Raw genomic sequence first — 20,160 nt, 5'->3', positions numbered from 1 at the left:
ACATCATATGTGACTGATATCAGCCGCTCCTCTTATAACACTCCAGTACTATTATATCCTCCAGAGACATTACATCATATGTGTGACTGATATCAGCCGCTCCTCTTATATCACTCCAGTACTATTATATCCTCCAGAGACATTACATCATGTGTGTGACTGATATCAGCCGCTCCTCTTATATCACTCCAGCACTATTATACCCTCCAGAGACATTACATCATGTGTGTGACTGATATCAGCCGCTCCTCTTATAACACTCCAGCACTATTATATTCTCCAGAGACATTACATCATATGTGTGACTGATATCAGCCGCTCCTCTTATAACACTCCAGTACTATTATATCCTCCAGAGACATTACATCATATGTGTGACTGATATCAGCCGCTCCTCTTATATCACTCCAGTACTATTATATCCTCCAGAGACATTACATCATATGTGTGACTGATATCAGCCGCTCCTCTTATAACACTCCAGCACTATTATATCCTCCAGAGACATTACATCATATGTGTGACTGATATCAGCCGCTCCTCTTATATCACTCCAGTACTATTATATCCTCCAGAGACATTACATCATATGTGTGACTGATATCAGCCGCTCCTCTTATATCACTCCAGTACTATTATATCCTCCAGACATTACATCATATGTGACTGATATCAGCCGCTCCTCTTATATCACTCCAGTACTATTATATCCTCCAGACATTACATCATATGTGTGACTGATATCAGCCGCTCCTCCTATAACACTCCAGCACTATTATATCCTCCAGAGACATTACATCATATGTGTGACTGATATCAGCCGCTCCTCTTATATCACTCCAGCACTATTATATCCTCCAGAGACATTACATCATATGTGACTGATATCAGCCGATCCTCTTATATCACTCCAGCACTATTATATCCACCAGAGACATTACATCATATGTGACTGATATCAGCCGCTCCTCTTATAACACTCCAGTACTATTATATCCTCCAGAGACATTACATCATATGTGACTGATATCAGCCGCTCCTCTTATATCACTCCAGTACTATTATATCCTCCAGAGACATTACATCATATGTGACTGATATCAGCCGCTCCTCTTATAACACTCCAGTACTATTATATCCTCCAGAGACATTACATCATATGTGTGACTGATATCAGCCGCTCCTCTTATATCACTCCAGCACTATTATATCCTCCAGAGACATTACATCATATGTGTGACTGATATCAGCCGCTCCTCTTATATCACTCCAGCACTATTATATCCTCCAGAGACATTACATCATATGTGTGACTGATATCAGCCGCTCCTCTTATAACACTCAAGTACTATTATATCCTCCAGAGACATTACATCATATGTGTGACTGATATCAGCCGCTCCTCTTATATCACTCCAGTACTATTATATCCTCCAGAGACATTACATCATATGTGTGACTGATATCAGCCGCTCCTCTTATATCACTCCAGTACTATTATATCCTCCCGAGACATTACATCATATGTGTGACTGATATCAGCCGCTCCTCTTATATCACTCCAGTACTATTATATCCTCCAGAGACATTACATCATATGTGACTGATATCAGCCGCTCCTCTTATATCACTCCAGCACTATTATATCCCCCAGAGACATTACATCATATGTGACTGATATCAGCCGCTCCTCTTATATCACTCCAGCACTATTATATCCTCCAGAGACATTACATCATATGTGACTGATATCAGCCGCTCCTCTTATATCACTCCAGCACTATTATATCCTCCAGAGACATTACATCATATGTGACTGATATCAGCCGCTCCTCTTATATCACTCCAGCACTATTATATCCTCCAGAGACATTACATCATGTGTGACTGATATCAGCCGCTCCTCTTATAACACTCCAGCACTATTATATCCTCCAGAGACATTACATCATGTGTGACTGATATCAGCCGCTCCTCTTATATCACTCCAGCACTATTATACCCTCCAGAGACATTACATCATGTGTGTGACTGATATCAGCCGCTCCTCTTATAACACTCCAGCACTATTATATCCTCCAGAGACATTACATCATATGTGTGACTGATATCAGCCGCTCCTCTTATAACACTCCAGTACTATTATATCCTCCAGAGACATTACATCATATGTGTGACTGATATCAGCCGCTCCTCTTATATCACTCCAGTACTATTATATCCTCCAGAGACATTACATCATATGTGTGACTGATATCAGCCGCTCCTCTTATAACACTCCAGCACTATTATATCCTCCAGAGACATTACATCATATGTGTGACTGATATCAGCCGCTCCTCTTATATCACTCCAGTACTATTATATCCTCCAGAGACATTACATCATATGTGTGACTGATATCAGCCGCTCCTCTTATAACACTCCAGCACTATTATATCCTCCAGAGACATTACATCATATGTGTGACTGATATCAGCCGCTCCTCTTATATCACTCCAGCACTATTATATCCTCCAGAGACATTACATCATATGTGACTGATATCAGCCGCTCCTCTTATATCACTCCAGCACTATTATATCCTCCAGAGACATTACATCATATGTGTGACTGATATCAGCCGCTCCTCTTATATCACTCCAGCACTATTATATCCTCCAGAGACATTACATCATATGTGACTGATATCAGCCGATCCTCTTATATCACTCCAGCACTATTATATCCACCAGAGACATTACATCATATGTGACTGATATCAGCCGCTCCTCTTATAACACTCCAGTACTATTATATCCTCCAGAGACATTACATCATATGTGACTGATATCAGCCGCTCCTCTTATATCACTCCAGTACTATTATATCCTCCAGAGACATTACATCATATATGTGACTGATATCAGACGCTCCTCTTATAACACTCCAGCACTATTATATCCTCCAGAGACATTACATCATGTGTGACTGATATCAGCCGCTCCTCTTATAACACTCCAGCACTATTATATCCTCCAGAGACATTACATCATATGTGTGACTGATATCAGCCGCTCCTCTTATAACACTCCAGCACTATTATATCCTCCAGAGACATTACATCATATGTGTGACTGATATCAGCCGCTCCTCTTATAACAGTCCAGCACTATTATATCCTCCAGAGACATTACATCATATGTGTGACTGATATCAGCCGCTCCTCTTATATCACTCCAGCACTATTATATCCTCCAGACATTACATCATATGTGTGACTGATATCAGCCGCTCCTCTTATATCACTCCAGTACTATTATATCCTCCAGACATTACATCATATGTGTGACTGATATCAGCCGCTCCTCTTATAACACTCCAGTACTATTATATCCTCTAGAGACATTACATCATATGTGACTGATATCAGCCGCTCCTCTTATAACACTCCAGCTCTATTATATCCTCCAGAGACATTACATCATATGTGTGACTGATATCAGCCGCTCCTCTTATATCACTCCAGCACTATTATATCCTCCAGAGACATTACATCATATGTGTGACTGATATCAGCCGCTCCTCTTATATCACTCCAGCACTATTATATCCCCCAGAGACATTACATCATATGTGACTGATATCAGCCGCTCCTCTTATATCACTCCAGCACTATTATATCCTCCAGAGACATTACATCATATGTGACTGATATCAGCCGCTCCTCTTATATCACTCCAGCACTATTATATCCTCCAGAGACATTACATCATATGTGACTGATATCAGCCGCTCCTCTTATATCACTCCAGCACTATTATATCCTCCAGAGACATTACATCATGTGTGACTGATATCAGCCGCTCCTCTTATATCACTCCAGCACTATTATACCCTCCAGAGACATTACATCATGTGTGACTGATATCAGCCGCTCCTCTTATAACACTCCAGCACTATTATATCCTCCAGAGACATTACATCATGTGTGACTGATATCAGCCGCTCCTCTTATATCACTCCAGCACTATTATACCCTCCAGAGACATTACATCATGTGTGTGACTGATATCAGCCGCTCCTCTTATAACACTCCAGCACTATTATATCCTCCAGAGACATTACATCATATGTGTGACTGATATCAGCCGCTCCTCTTATAACACTCCAGTACTATTATATCCTCCAGAGACATTACATCATATGTGTGACTGATATCAGCCGCTCCTCTTATATCACTCCAGTACTATTATATCCTCCAGAGACATTACATCATATGTGTGACTGATATCAGCCGCTCCTCTTATAACACTCCAGCACTATTATATCCTCCAGAGACATTACATCATATGTGTGACTGATATCAGCCGCTCCTCTTATATCACTCCAGTACTATTATATCCTCCAGAGACATTACATCATATGTGTGACTGATATCAGCCGCTCCTCTTATAACACTCCAGCACTATTATATCCTCCAGAGACATTACATCATATGTGTGACTGATATCAGCCGCTCCTCTTATATCACTCCAGCACTATTATATCCTCCAGAGACATTACATCATATGTGACTGATATCAGCCGCTCCTCCTATAACACTCCAGCACTATTATATCCTCCAGAGACATTACATCATATGTGTGACTGATATCAGCCGCTCCTCTTATATCACTCCAGCACTATTATATCCTCCAGAGACATTACATCATATGTGACTGATATCAGCCGATCCTCTTATATCACTCCAGCACTATTATATCCACCAGAGACATTACATCATATGTGACTGATATCAGCCGCTCCTCTTATAACACTCCAGTACTATTATATCCTCCAGAGACATTACATCATATGTGTGACTGATATCAGCCGCTCCTCTTATAACACTCCAGCACTATTATATCCTCCAGAGACATTACATCATATGTGTGACTGATATCAGCCGCTCCTCTTATATCACTCCAGTACTATTATATCCTCCAGAGACATTACATCATATGTGTGACTGATATCAGCCGCTCCTCTTATATCACTCCAGTACTATTATATCCTCCAGAGACATTACATCATATGTGTGACTGATATCAGCCGCTCCGCTTATATCACTCCAGTACTATTATATCCTCCAGAGACATTACATCATATGTGTGACTGATATCAGCCGCTCCGCTTATATCACTCCAGTACTATTATATCCTCCAGAGACATTACATCATATGTGTGACTGATATCAGCCGCTCCTCTTATAACACTCCAGTACTATTATATCCTCTAGAGACATTACATCATATGTGACTGATATCAGCCGCTCCTCTTATAACACTCCAGCACTATTATATCCTCCAGAGACATTACATCATATGTGTGACTGATATCAGCCGCTCCTCTTATATCACTCCAGTACTATTATATCCTCCAGAGACATTACATCATATGTGACTGATATCAGCCGCTCCTCTTATAACACTCCAGTACTATTATATCCTCCAGAGACATTACATCATATGTGTGACTGATATCAGCCGCTCCTCTTATAACACTCCAGCACTATTATATCCTCCAGAGACATTACATCATATGTGTGACTGATATCAGCCGCTCCTCTTATATCACTCCAGCACTATTATATCCTCCAGAGACATTACATCATATGTGTGACTGATATCAGCCGCTCCTCTTATAACACTCAAGCACTATTATATCCTCCAGAGACATTACATCATATGTGTGACTGATATCAGCCGCTCCTCTTATATCACTCCAGTACTATTATATCCTCCAGAGACATTACATCATATGTGTGACTGATATCAGCCGCTCCTCTTATATCACTCCAGTACTATTATATCCTCCCGAGACATTACATCATATGTGTGACTGATATCAGCCGCTCCTCTTATATCACTCCAGCACTATTATATCCTCCAGAGACATTACATCATATGTGTGACTGATATCAGCCGCTCCTCTTATAACACTCCAGCACTATTATATCCTCCAGAGACATTACATCATATGTGACTGATATCAGCCGCTCCTCTTATATCACTCCAGTACTATTATATCCTCCAGAGACATTACATCATATATGTGACTGATATCAGACGCTCCTCTTATAACACTCCAGCACTATTATATCCTCCAGAGACATTACATCATGTGTGACTGATATCAGCCGCTCCTCTTATAACACTCCAGCACTATTATATCCTCCAGAGACATTACATCATATGTGTGACTGATATCAGCCGCTCCTCTTATAACACTCCAGCACTATTATATCCTCCAGAGACATTACATCATATGTGTGACTGATATCAGCCGCTCCTCTTATATCACTCCAGCACTATTATATCCTCCAGACATTACATCATATGTGTGACTGATATCAGCCGCTCCTCTTATATCACTCCAGCACTATTATATCCTCCAGAGACATTACATCATATGTGTGACTGATATCAGCCGCTCCTCTTATATCACTCCAGCACTATTATATCCCCCAGAGACATTACATCATATGTGACTGATATCAGCCGCTCCTCTTATATCACTCCAGCACTATTATATCCTCCAGAGACATTACATCATATGTGACTGATATCAGCCGCTCCTCTTATATCACTCCAGCACTATTATATCCTCCAGAGACATTACATCATATGTGACTGATATCAGCCGCTCCTCTTATATCACTCCAGCACTATTATATCCTCCAGAGACATTACATCATGTGTGACTGATATCAGCCGCTCCTCTTATAACACTCCAGCACTATTATATCCTCCAGAGACATTACATCATGTGTGACTGATATCAGCCGCTCCTCTTATATCACTCCAGCACTATTATACCCTCCAGAGACATTACATCATGTGTGTGACTGATATCAGCCGCTCCTCTTATAACACTCCAGCACTATTATATCCTCCAGAGACATTACATCATATGTGTGACTGATATCAGCCGCTCCTCTTATAACACTCCAGTACTATTATATCCTCCAGAGACATTACATCATATGTGTGACTGATATCAGCCGCTCCTCTTATATCACTCCAGTACTATTATATCCTCCAGAGACATTACATCATATGTGTGACTGATATCAGCCGCTCCTCTTATAACACTCCAGCACTATTATATCCTCCAGAGACATTACATCATATGTGTGACTGATATCAGCCGCTCCTCTTATATCACTCCAGTACTATTATATCCTCCAGAGACATTACATCATATGTGTGACTGATATCAGCCGCTCCTCTTATAACACTCCAGCACTATTATATCCTCCAGAGACATTACATCATATGTGTGACTGATATCAGCCGCTCCTCTTATATCACTCCAGCACTATTATATCCTCCAGAGACATTACATCATATGTGACTGATATCAGCCGCTCCTCCTATAACACTCCAGCACTATTATATCCTCCAGAGACATTACATCATATGTGTGACTGATATCAGCCGCTCCTCTTATATCACTCCAGCACTATTATATCCTCCAGAGACATTACATCATATGTGACTGATATCAGCCGATCCTCTTATATCACTCCAGCACTATTATATCCACCAGAGACATTACATCATATGTGACTGATATCAGCCGCTCCTCTTATAACACTCCAGTACTATTATATCCTCCAGAGACATTACATCATATGTGTGACTGATATCAGCCGCTCCTCTTATAACACTCCAGCACTATTATATCCTCCAGAGACATTACATCATATGTGTGACTGATATCAGCCGCTCCTCTTATATCACTCCAGCACTATTATATCCTCCAGAGACATTACATCATATGTGTGACTGATATCAGCCGCTCCTCTTATAACACTCAAGCACTATTATATCCTCCAGAGACATTACATCATATGTGTGACTGATATCAGCCGCTCCTCTTATATCACTCCAGTACTATTATATCCTCCAGAGACATTACATCATATGTGTGACTGATATCAGCCGCTCCTCTTATATCACTCCAGTACTATTATATCCTCCAGAGACATTACATCATATGTGTGACTGATATCAGCCGCTCCGCTTATATCACTCCAGTACTATTATATCCTCCAGAGACATTACATCATATGTGTGACTGATATCAGCCGCTCCGCTTATATCACTCCAGTACTATTATATCCTCCAGAGACATTACATCATATGTGTGACTGATATCAGCCGCTCCTCTTATAACACTCCAGTACTATTATATCCTCTAGAGACATTACATCATATGTGACTGATATCAGCCGCTCCTCTTATAACACTCCAGCACTATTATATCCTCCAGAGACATTACATCATATGTGTGACTGATATCAGCCGCTCCTCTTATATCACTCCAGTACTATTATATCCTCCAGAGACATTACATCATATGTGACTGATATCAGCCGCTCCTCTTATATCACTCCAGTACTATTATATCCTCCAGAGACATTACATCATATATGTGACTGATATCAGCCGCTCCTCTTATAACACTCCAGCACTATTATATCCTCCAGAGACATTACATCATGTGTGACTGATATCAGCCGCTCCTCTTATATCACTCCAGCACTATTATATCCTCCAGAGACATTACATCATATGTGTGACTGATATCAGCCGCTCCTCTTATAACACTCCAGCACTATTATATCCTCCAGAGACATTACATCATATGTGTGACTGATATCAGCCGCTCCTCTTATATCACTCCAGCACTATTATATCCTCCAGAGACATTACATCATATGTGTGACTGATATCAGCCACTCCTCTTATATCACTCCAGCACTATTATATCCTCCAGAGACATTACATCATATGTGACTGATATCAGCCGCTCCTCTTATAACACTCCAGTACTATTATATCCTCCAGAGACATTACATCATATGTGTGACTGATATCAGCCGCCCCTCTTATATCACTCCAGTACTATTATATCCTCCAGAGACATTACATCATATGTGTGACTGATATCAGCCGCTCCTCTTATATCACTCCAGCACTATTATATCCTCCAGAGACATTACATCATATGTGACTGATATCAGCCGCTCCTCTTATATCACTCCAGCACTATTATATCCTCCAGAGACATTACATCATATATGTGACTGATATCAGCCGCTCCTCTTATAACACTCCAGCACTATTATATCCTCCAGAGACATTACATCATGTGTGACTGATATCAGCCGCTCCTCTTATATCACTCCAGCACTATTATATCCTCCAGAGACATTACATCATATGTGTGACTGATATCAGCCGCTCCTCTTATAACACTCCAGCACTATTATATCCTCCAGAGACATTACATCATATGTGTGACTGATATCAGCCGCTCCTCTTATATCACTCCAGTACTATTATATCCTCCAGAGACATTACATCATATGTGTGACTGATATCAGCCGCTCCTCTTATATCACTCCAGCACTATTATATCCTCCAGAGACATTACATTATATGTGACTGATATCAGCCGCTCCTCTTATATCACTCCAGTACTATTATATCCTCCAGAGACATTACATCATATGTGACTGATATCAGCCGCTCCTCTTATATCACTCCAGTACTATTATATCCTCCAGAGACATTACATCATATGTGACTGATATCAGCCGCTCCTCTTATAACACTCCAGCACTATTATATCCTCCAGAGACATTACATCATATGTGTGACTGATATCAGCCGCTCCTCTTATATCACTCCAGCACTATTATATCCTCCAGACATTACATCATGTGTGTGACTGATATCAGCCGCTCCTCTTATATCACTCCAGCACTATTATATCCTCCAGAGACATTACATCATATGTGACTGATATCAGCCGCTCCTCCTATAACACTCCAGCACTATTATATCCTCCAGAGACATTACATCATATGTGTGACTGATATCAGCCGCTCCTCTTATATCACTCCAGCACTATTATATCCTCCAGAGACATTACATCATATGTGACTGATATCAGCCGATCCTCTTATATCACTCCAGCACTATTATATCCACCAGAGACATTACATCATATGTGACTGATATCAGCCGCTCCTCTTATAACACTCCAGTACTATTATATCCTCCAGAGACATTACATCATATGTGACTGATATCAGCCGCTCCTCTTATATCACTCCAGTACTATTATATCCTCCAGAGACATTACATCATATGTGACTGATATCAGCCGCTCCTCTTATAACACTCCAGTACTATTATATCCTCCAGAGACATTACATCATATGTGTGACTGATATCAGCCGCTCCTCTTATAACACTCCAGCACTATTATATCCTCCAGAGACATTACATCATATGTGTGACTGATATCAGCCGCTCCTCTTATATCACTCCAGTACTATTATATCCACCAGAGACATTACATCATATGTGACTGATATCAGCCGCTCCTCTTCTAACACTCCAGTACTATTATATCCTCCAGAGACATTACATCATATGTGTGACTGATATCAGCCGCTCCTCTTATATCACTCCAGTACTATTATATCCACCAGAGACATTACATCATATGTGACTGATATCAGCCGCTCCTCTTCTAACACTCCAGTACTATTATATCCTCCAGAGACATTACATCATATGTGTGACTGATATCAGCCGCTCCTCTTATATCACTCCAGCTCTATTATATCCTCCAGACATTACATCATATGTGTGACTGATATCAGCCGCTCCTCTTATATCACTCCAGCACTATTATATCCCCCAGAGACATTACATCATATGTGACTGATATCAGCCGCTCCTCTTATATCACTCCAGTACTATTATATCCTCCAGAGACATTACATCATATGTGTGACTGATATCAGCCGCTCCTCTTATATCACTCCAGTACTATTATATCCTCCAGAGACATTACATCATATGTGACTGATATCAGCCGCTCCTCTTATATCACTCCAGTACTATTATATCCTCCAGAGACATTACATCATATGTGTGACTGATATCAGCCGCTCCTCTTATATCACTCCAGTACTATTATATCCTCCAGAGACATTACATCATGTGTGACTGATATCAGCCGCTCCTCTTATATCACTCCAGCACTATTATATCCTCCAGAGACATTACATCATATGTGACTGATATCAGCCGCTCCTCTTATATCACTCCAGTACTATTATATCCTCCAGAGACATTACATCATATGTGTGACTCATATCAGCCGCTCCTCTTATATCACTCCAGTACTATTATATCCTCCAGACATTACATCATATGTGTGACTGATATCAGCCGCTCCTCTTATATCACTCCAGTACTATTATATCCTCCAGAGACATTACATCATATGTGTGACTGATATCAGCCGCTCCTCTTATAACACTCCAGTACTATTATATCCTCCAGAGACATTACATCATATGTGACTGATATCAGCCACTCCTCTTATATCACTCCAGTACTATTATATCCCCCAGAGACATTACATCATATGTGTGACTGATATCAGCTGCTCCTCTTATATCACTCCAGTACTATTATATGCTCCAGAGACATTACATCATATGTGACTGATATCAGCTGCTCCTCTTATAACACTCCAGTACTATTATATCCTCCAGACATTACATCATATGTGTGACTGATATCAGCCGCTCCTCTTATATCACTCCAGTACTATTATATCCTCCAGAGACATTACATCATATGTGTGACTGATATCAGCTGCTCCTCTTATATCACTCCAGCACTATTATATCCTCCAGAGACATTACATCATATGTGTGACTGATATCAGCCGCTCCTCTTATATCACTCCAGCACTATTATATCCTCCAGAGACATTACATCATATGTGACATATCAGCCGCTCCTCTTATATCACTCCAGTACTATTATACCCTCCAGAGACATTACATCATATGTGTGACTGATATCAGCCACTCCTCTTATAACACTCCAGTACTATTATATCCTCGACAGACATTACATCATATGTGTGACTGATATCAGCCGCTCCTCTTATAACACTCCAGTACTATTATATCCTCGACAGACATTACATCATATGTGTGACTGATATCAGCCGCTCCTCTTATATCACTCCAGTACTATTATATCCTCCAGAGACATTACATCATATGTGACTGATATCAGCCGCTCCTCTTATAACACTCCAGTACTATTATATCCTCCAGAGACATTACATCATATGTGTGACTGACATCAGCCGCTCCTCTTATATCACTCCAGTACTATTATATCCTCCAGAGACATTACATCATATGTGTGACTGATATCAGCCGCTCCTCTTATATCACTCCAGCACTATTATATCCTCCAGAGACATTACATCATATGTGTGACTGATATCAGCCGCTCCTCTTATATCACTCCAGTACTATTATATCCTCCAGAGACATTACATCATATGTGTGACTGATATCAGCCGCTCCTCTTATAACACTCCAGTACTATTATATCCTCGACAGACATTACATCATATGTGTGACTGATATCAGCCGCTCCTCTTATATCACTCCAGTACTATTATATCCTCCAGAGACATTACATCATATGTGACTGATATCAGCCGCTCCTCTTATAACACTCCAGTACTATTATATCCTCCAGAGACATTACCTCATATGTGACTGATATCAGCCGCTCCTCTTATAACACTCCAGTACTATTATATCCTCCAGAGACATTACATCATATGTGACTGATATCAGCCGCTCCTCTTATATCACTCCAGTACTATTATATCCTCCAGAGACATTACATCATATGTGTGACTGATATCAGCCGCTCCTCTTATATCACTCCAGCACTATTATATCCTCCAGAGACATTACATCATATGTGTGACTGATATCAGCCGCTCCTCTTATATCACTCCAGTACTATTATATCCTCCAGAGACATTACATCATATGTGTGACTGATATCAGCCGCTCCTCTTATATCACTCCAGTACTATTATATCCTCCAGAGACATTACATCATATGTGTGACTGATATCAGCCGCTCCTCTTATATCACTCCAGTACTATTATATCCTCCAGAGACATTACATCATATGTGACTTATATCAGCCGCTCTTCTTATAACACTCCAGTACTATTATATCCTCCAGAGACATTACATCATATGTGTGACTGATATCAGCCGCTCCTCTTATAACACTCCAGTACTATTATATCCTCCAGAGACATTACATCATATGTGACTGATATCAGCCGCTCCTCTTATATCACTCCAGTACTATTATATCCTCCAGAGACATTACATCATATGTGACTGATATCAGCCGCTCCTCTTATATCACTCCAGTACTATTATATCCTCCAGAGACATTACATCATATGTGACTGATATCAGCCGCTCCTCTTATATCACTCCAGCACTATTATATCCTCCAGAGACATTACATATGTGACTGATATCAGCCGCTCCTCTTATATCACTCCAGTACTATTATATCCTCCAGAGACATTACATCATATGTGACTGATATCAGCCGCTCCTCTTATAACACTCCAGTACTATTATATCCTCCAGACATTACATCATGTGTGACTGATATCAGCCGCTTCTCTTATATCACTGCAGCACTATTATATCCTCCAGAGACATTACATCATATGTGTGACTGATATCAGCCGCTCCTCTTATAACACTCCAGTACTATTATATCCTCCAGAGACATTACATCATATATGTGACTGATATCAGCCGCTCCTCTTATATCACTCCAGCACTATTATATCCTCCAGAGACATTACATCATATGTGACTGATATCAGCCGCTCCTCTTATAACACTCCTGTACTATTATATCCTCCAGAGACATTACATCATATGTGACTGATATCAGCCGCTCCTCTTATAACACTCCTGTACTATTATATCCTCCAGAGACATTACATCATATGTGTGACTGATATCAGCCGCTCCTCTTATATCACTCCAGCACTATTATATCCTCCAGAGACATTACATCATATGTGTGACTGATATCAGCCGCTCCTCTTATATCACTCCAGCACTATTATATCCTCCAGAGACATTACATCATATGTGTGACTGATATCAGCCGCTCCTCTTATATCACTCCAGTACTATTATATCCCCCAGAGACATTACATCATATGTGACTGATATCAGCCGCTCCTCTTATATCACTCCAGTACTATTATATCCTCCAGAGACATTACATCATATGTGACTGATATCAGCCGCTCCTCTTATATCACTCCAGTACTATTATATCCTCCAGAGACATTACATCATATATGTGACTGATATCAGCCGCTCCTCTTATATCACTCCAGCACTATTATATCCTCCAGAGACATTACATCATATGTGACTGATATCAGCCGCTCCTCTTATAACACTCCTGTACTATTATATCCTCCAGAGACATTACATCATATGTGTGACTGATATCAGCCGCTCCTCTTATATCACTCCAGCACTATTATATCCTCCAGAGACATTACATCATATGTGTGACTGATATCAGCTGCTCCTCTTATATCACTCCAGTACTATTATATCCTCCAGAGACATTACATCATATGTGTGACTGATATCAGCCGCTCCTCTTATAACACTCCAGCACTATTATACCCTCCAGAGACATTACATCATATGTGACTGATATCAGCCGCTCCTCTTATATCACTCCAGTACTATTATATCCCCCAGAGACATTACATCATATGTGACTGATATCAGCCGCTCCTCTTATATCACTCCAGTACTATTATAAGCTCTGGATTGTGAGGGTTGTCGTCCCTTTTAGGTTATAGCTGATGGTAATGATACGGTGACTTTTCCTTTACTTTCAGGCCATGATCTACAACAAAATCCTGAAGTTGTCCACCTCCAACATGTCCATGGGAGAGATGACTCTTGGGCAAATCAATAATTTGGTTGCCATCGAGACCAATCAGCTGATGTGGTTCCTTTTCTTATGTCCGAATCTGTGGGCGATGCCTGTTCAGGTACAGCATCCAAGTAAGGGAATCTATAATAAAGGGGCAAAATAAAAATGGGCACAAAACCACTAAACACATGTAAATAGATGATGTGGTGGTCACAATGTAACTATAATGTTATATATCAGTGATGTCAGTAACAGGGGGCGGGGCTGTGACAACCTCTCACACATGATATACAGGCTGGTTGTCAGTAGTAATAGATGAATAGCTGTGACTGTATATAAGATGTGTGGATCTCATGTCTGATCACAGTGTAATTATATTATATATCAGTGATGTCAGTAACAGGGGGCGGGGCTGTGACAACCTCTCACACATGATATACAGGCTGGTTGTCAGTAGTAATAGATGAATAGCTGTTACTGTATATAAGATGTGTGGATCTCATGTCTGATCACAATGTAATTATATTATATATCAGTGATGTCAGTAACGGGGCGGGGCTGTGACAACCTCTCACACATGATATACAGGCTGGTTGTCAGTAGTAATAGATGAATAGCTGTTACTGTATATAAGATGTGTGGATCTCATGTCTGATCACAGTGTAATTATATTATATATCAGTGATGTCAGTAACAGGGGGCGGGGCTGTGACAACCTCTCACACATGATATACAGGCTGGTTGTCAGTAGTAATAGATGAATAGCTGTTACTGTATATAAGATGTGTGGATCTCATGTCTGATCACAGTGTAATTATATTATATATCAGTGATGTCAGTAACAGGGGGCGGGGCTGTGACAACCTCTCACACATGGTATACAGGCTGGTTGTCAGTAGTAATAGATGAATAGCTGTTACTGTATATAAGATGTGTGGATCTCATGTCTGATCACAGTGTAATTATATTATATATCAGTGATGTCAGTAACAGGGGGCGGGGCTGTGACAACCTCTCACACATGATATACTGGCTGGTTGTCAGTAGTAATAGATGAATAGCTGTTACTGTATATAAGATGTGTGGATCTCATGTCTGATCACATGTAATTATATTATATATCAGTGATGTCAGGAACAGGGGGCGGGGCTGTGACAACCTCTCACACATGATATACAGGCTGGTTGTCAGTAGTAATAGATGAATAGCTGTTACTGTATATAAGATGTGTGGATCTCATGTATGATCACAGTGTAATTATATTATATATCAGTGATGTCAGTAACAGGGGGCGGAGCTGTGACAACCTCTCACACATGATATACAGGCTGGTTGTCAGTAGTAATAGATGAATAGCTGTTACTGTATATAAGATGTGTGGATCTCATGTCTGATCACATGTAATTATATTATATATCAGTGATGTCAGTAACAGGGGGCGGGGCTGTGACAACCTCTCACACATGATATACAGGCTGGTTGTCAGTAGTAATACATGAATAGCTGTGACTGTATATAAGATGTGTGGATCTCATGTCTGATCACATGTAATTATATTATATATCAGTGATGTCAGTAACAGGGGGCGGGGCTGTGACAACCTCTCACACATGATATACAGGCTGGTTGTCAGTAGTAATAGATGAATAGCTGTTACTGTATATAAGATGTGTGGATCTCATGTCTGATCACAATGTAATTATATATCAGTGATGTCAGTAACAGGGGGCGGGGCTGTGACAACCTCTCACACATGGTATACAGGCTGGTTGTCAGTAGTAATAGATGAATAGCTGTTACTGTATATAAGATGTGTGGATCTCATGTCTGATCACAGTGTAATTATATTATATATCAGTGATGTCAGTAACAGGGGGCGGGGCTGTGACAACCTCTCACACATGATATACAGGCTGGTTGTCAGTAGTAATAGATGAATAGCTGTGACTGTATATAAGATGTGTGGATCTCATGTCTGATCACAATGTAATTATATTATATATCAGTGATGTCAGTAACGGGGCGGGGCTGTGACAACCTCTCACACATGATATACAGGCTGGTTGTCAGTAGTAATAGATGAATAGCTGTTACTGTATATAAGATGTGTGGATCTCATGTCTGATCACAGTGTAATTATATTATATATCAGTGATGTCAGTAACAGGGGGCGGAGCTGTGACAACCTCTCACACATGGTATACAGGCTGGTTGTCAGTAGTAATAGATGAATAGCTGTTACTGTATATAAGATGTGTGGATCTCATGTCTGATCACAATGTAATTATATTATATATCAGTGATGTCAGTAACAGGGGGCGGGGCTGTGGCAACCTCTCACACATGGTATACAGGCTGGTTGTCAGTAGTAATAGATGAATAGCTGTTACTGTATATAAGATGTGTGGATCTCATGTCGGATCACAATGTAATTATATTATATATCAGTGATGTCAGTAACAGGGGGCGGGGCTGTGACAACCTCTCACACATGGTATACAGGCTGGTTGTCAGTAGTAATAGATGAATAGCTGTTACTGTATATAAGATGTGTGGATCTCATGTCTGATCACAGTGTAATTATATTATATATCAGTGATGTCAGTAACAGGGGGCGGAGCTGTGACAACCTCTCACACATGGTATACAGGCTGGTTGTCAGTAGTAATAGATGAATAGCTGTTACTGTATATAAGATGTGTGGATCTCATGTCTGATCACAATGTAATTATATTATATATCAGTGATGTCAGTAACAGGGGGCGGGGCTGTGACAACCTCTCACACATGATATACAGGCTGGTTGTCAGTAGTAATAGATGAATAGCTGTTACTGTATATAAGATGTGTGGATCTCATGTCTGATCACATGTAATTATATTATATATCAGTGATGTCAGGAACAGGGGGCGGGGCTGTGACAACCTCTCACACATGATATACAGGCTGGTTGTCAGTAGTAATAGATGAATAGCTGTTACTGTATATAAGATGTGTGGATCTCATGTATGATCACAGTGTAATTATATTATATATCAGTGATGTCAGTAACAGGGGGCGGAGCTGTGACAACCTCTCACACATGATATACAGGCTGGTTGTCAGTAGTAATAGATGAATAGCTGTTACTGTATATAAGATGTGTGGATCTCATGTCTGATCACATGTAATTATATTATATATCAGTGATGTCAGTAACAGGGGGCGGGGCTGTGACAACCTCTCACACATGATATACAGGCTGGTTGTCAGTAGTAATACATGAATAGCTGTGACTGTATATAAGATGTGTGGATCTCATGTCTGATCACATGTAATTATATTATATATCAGTGATGTCAGTAACAGGGGGCGGGGCTGTGACAACCTCTCACACATGATATACAGGCTGGTTGTCAGTAGTAATAGATGAATAGCTGTTACTGTATATAAGATGTGTGGATCTCATGTCTGATCACAATGTAATTATATATCAGTGATGTCAGTAACAGGGGGCGGGGCTGTGACAACCTCTCACACATGGTATACAGGCTGGTTGTCAGTAGTAATAGATGAATAGCTGTTACTGTATATAAGATGTGTGGATCTCATGTCTGATCACAGTGTAATTATATTATATATCAGTGATGTCAGTAACAGGGGGCGGAGCTGTGACAACCTCTCACACATGATATACAGGCTGGTTGTCAGTAGTAATAGATGAATAGCTGTTACTGTATATAAGATGTGTGGATCTCATGTCTGATCACAGTGTAATTATATTATATATCAGTGATGTCAGTAACAGGGGGCGGGGCTGTGACAACCTCTCACACGTGATATACAGGCTGGTTGTCAGTAGTAATAGATGAATAGCTGTTACTGTATATAAGATGTGTGGATCTCATGTCTGATCACAATGTAATTATATTATATATCAGTGATGTCAGTAACAGGGGGCGGGGCTGTGACAACGTCTCACACATGATATACAGGCTGGTTGTCAGTAGTAATAGAGGAATAGCTGTTACTGTATATAAGATGTGTGGATCTCATGTCTGATCACAGTGTAATTATATTATATATCAGTGATGTCAGTAACAGGAGGCGGAGCTGTGACAACCTCTCACACATGATATACAGGCTGGTTGTCAGTAGTAATAGATGAATAGCTGTGACTGTATATAAGATGTGTGGATCTCATGTCTGATCACAGTGTAATTATATTATATATCAGTGATGTCAGTAACAGGGGGCGGGGCTGTGACAACCTCTCACACATGATATACAGGCTGGTTGTCAGTAGTAATAGATGAATAGCTGTCACTGTATATAAGATGTGTGGATCTCATGTCTGATCACAATGTAATTATATTATATATCAGTGATGTCAGTAACAGGGGGCGGGGCTGTGACAACCTCTCACACATGATATACAGGCTGGTTGTCAGTAGTAATAGATGAATAGCTGTTACTGTATATAAGATGTGTGGATCTCATGTCTGATCACAATGTAATTATATTATATATCAGTGATGTCAGTAACAGGGGGCGGGGCTGTGACAACCTCTCACACATGGTATACAGGCTGGTTGTCAGTAGTGATAGATGAATAGCTGTTACTGTATATAAGATGTGTGGATCTCATGTCTGATCACAGTGTAATTATATTATATATCAGTGATGTCAGTAACAGGGGGCGGGGCTGTGACAACCTCTCACACATGATATACAGGCTGGTTGTCAGTAGTAATAGATGAATAGCTGTTACTGTATATAAGATGTGTGGATCTCATGTCTGATCACAGTGTAATTATATTATATATCAGTGATGTCAGTAACAGGGGGCGGGGCTGTGACAACCTCTCACACATGGTATACAGGCTGGTTGTCAGTAGTGATAGATGAATAGCTGTTACTGTATATAAGATGTGTGGATCTCATGTCTGATCACAGTGTAATTATATTATATATCAGTGATGTCAGTAACAGGGGGCGGGGCTGTGACAACTTCTCACACATGATATACGGGCTGGTTGTCAGTAGTAATAGATGAATAGCTGTTACTGTATATAAGATGTGTGGATCTCATGTCTGATCACAATGTAATTATATTATATATCAGTGATGTCAGTAACGGGGAGGGGCTGTGACAACCTCTCACACATGATATACAGGCTGGTTGTCAGTAGTATTAGATGAATAGCTGTTACTATATATAAGATGTGTGGATCTCATGTCTGATCACAGTGTAATTATATTATATATCAGTGATGTCAGTAACAGGGGGCGGGGCTG

At 40.3% G+C, this 20,160-nt stretch overlaps 1 protein-coding gene across 1 annotated transcript in view; it reads left to right on the top strand.

Moving 5' to 3' along the window:
* The window catches only part of ABCC9 (ATP binding cassette subfamily C member 9), an 83,797-nt gene that overhangs the window by 45,634 nt on the left and 18,003 nt on the right, over positions 1-20,160 (top strand). The window contains exon 9 of the mRNA XM_075855596.1: positions 14,846-15,001. Within this exon, the coding sequence (XP_075711711.1) occupies positions 14,846-15,001 (156 nt within the window). The remainder of the gene's footprint in view (positions 1-14,845; positions 15,002-20,160) is intronic.

Source organism: Rhinoderma darwinii, chromosome 3 (assembly GCF_050947455.1).
Source record: "Rhinoderma darwinii isolate aRhiDar2 chromosome 3, aRhiDar2.hap1, whole genome shotgun sequence".
NCBI classification, from domain to species: Eukaryota; Metazoa; Chordata; class Amphibia; order Anura; family Rhinodermatidae; genus Rhinoderma; species Rhinoderma darwinii.
This window is presented reverse-complemented; position numbering and strand designations above follow the sequence as displayed.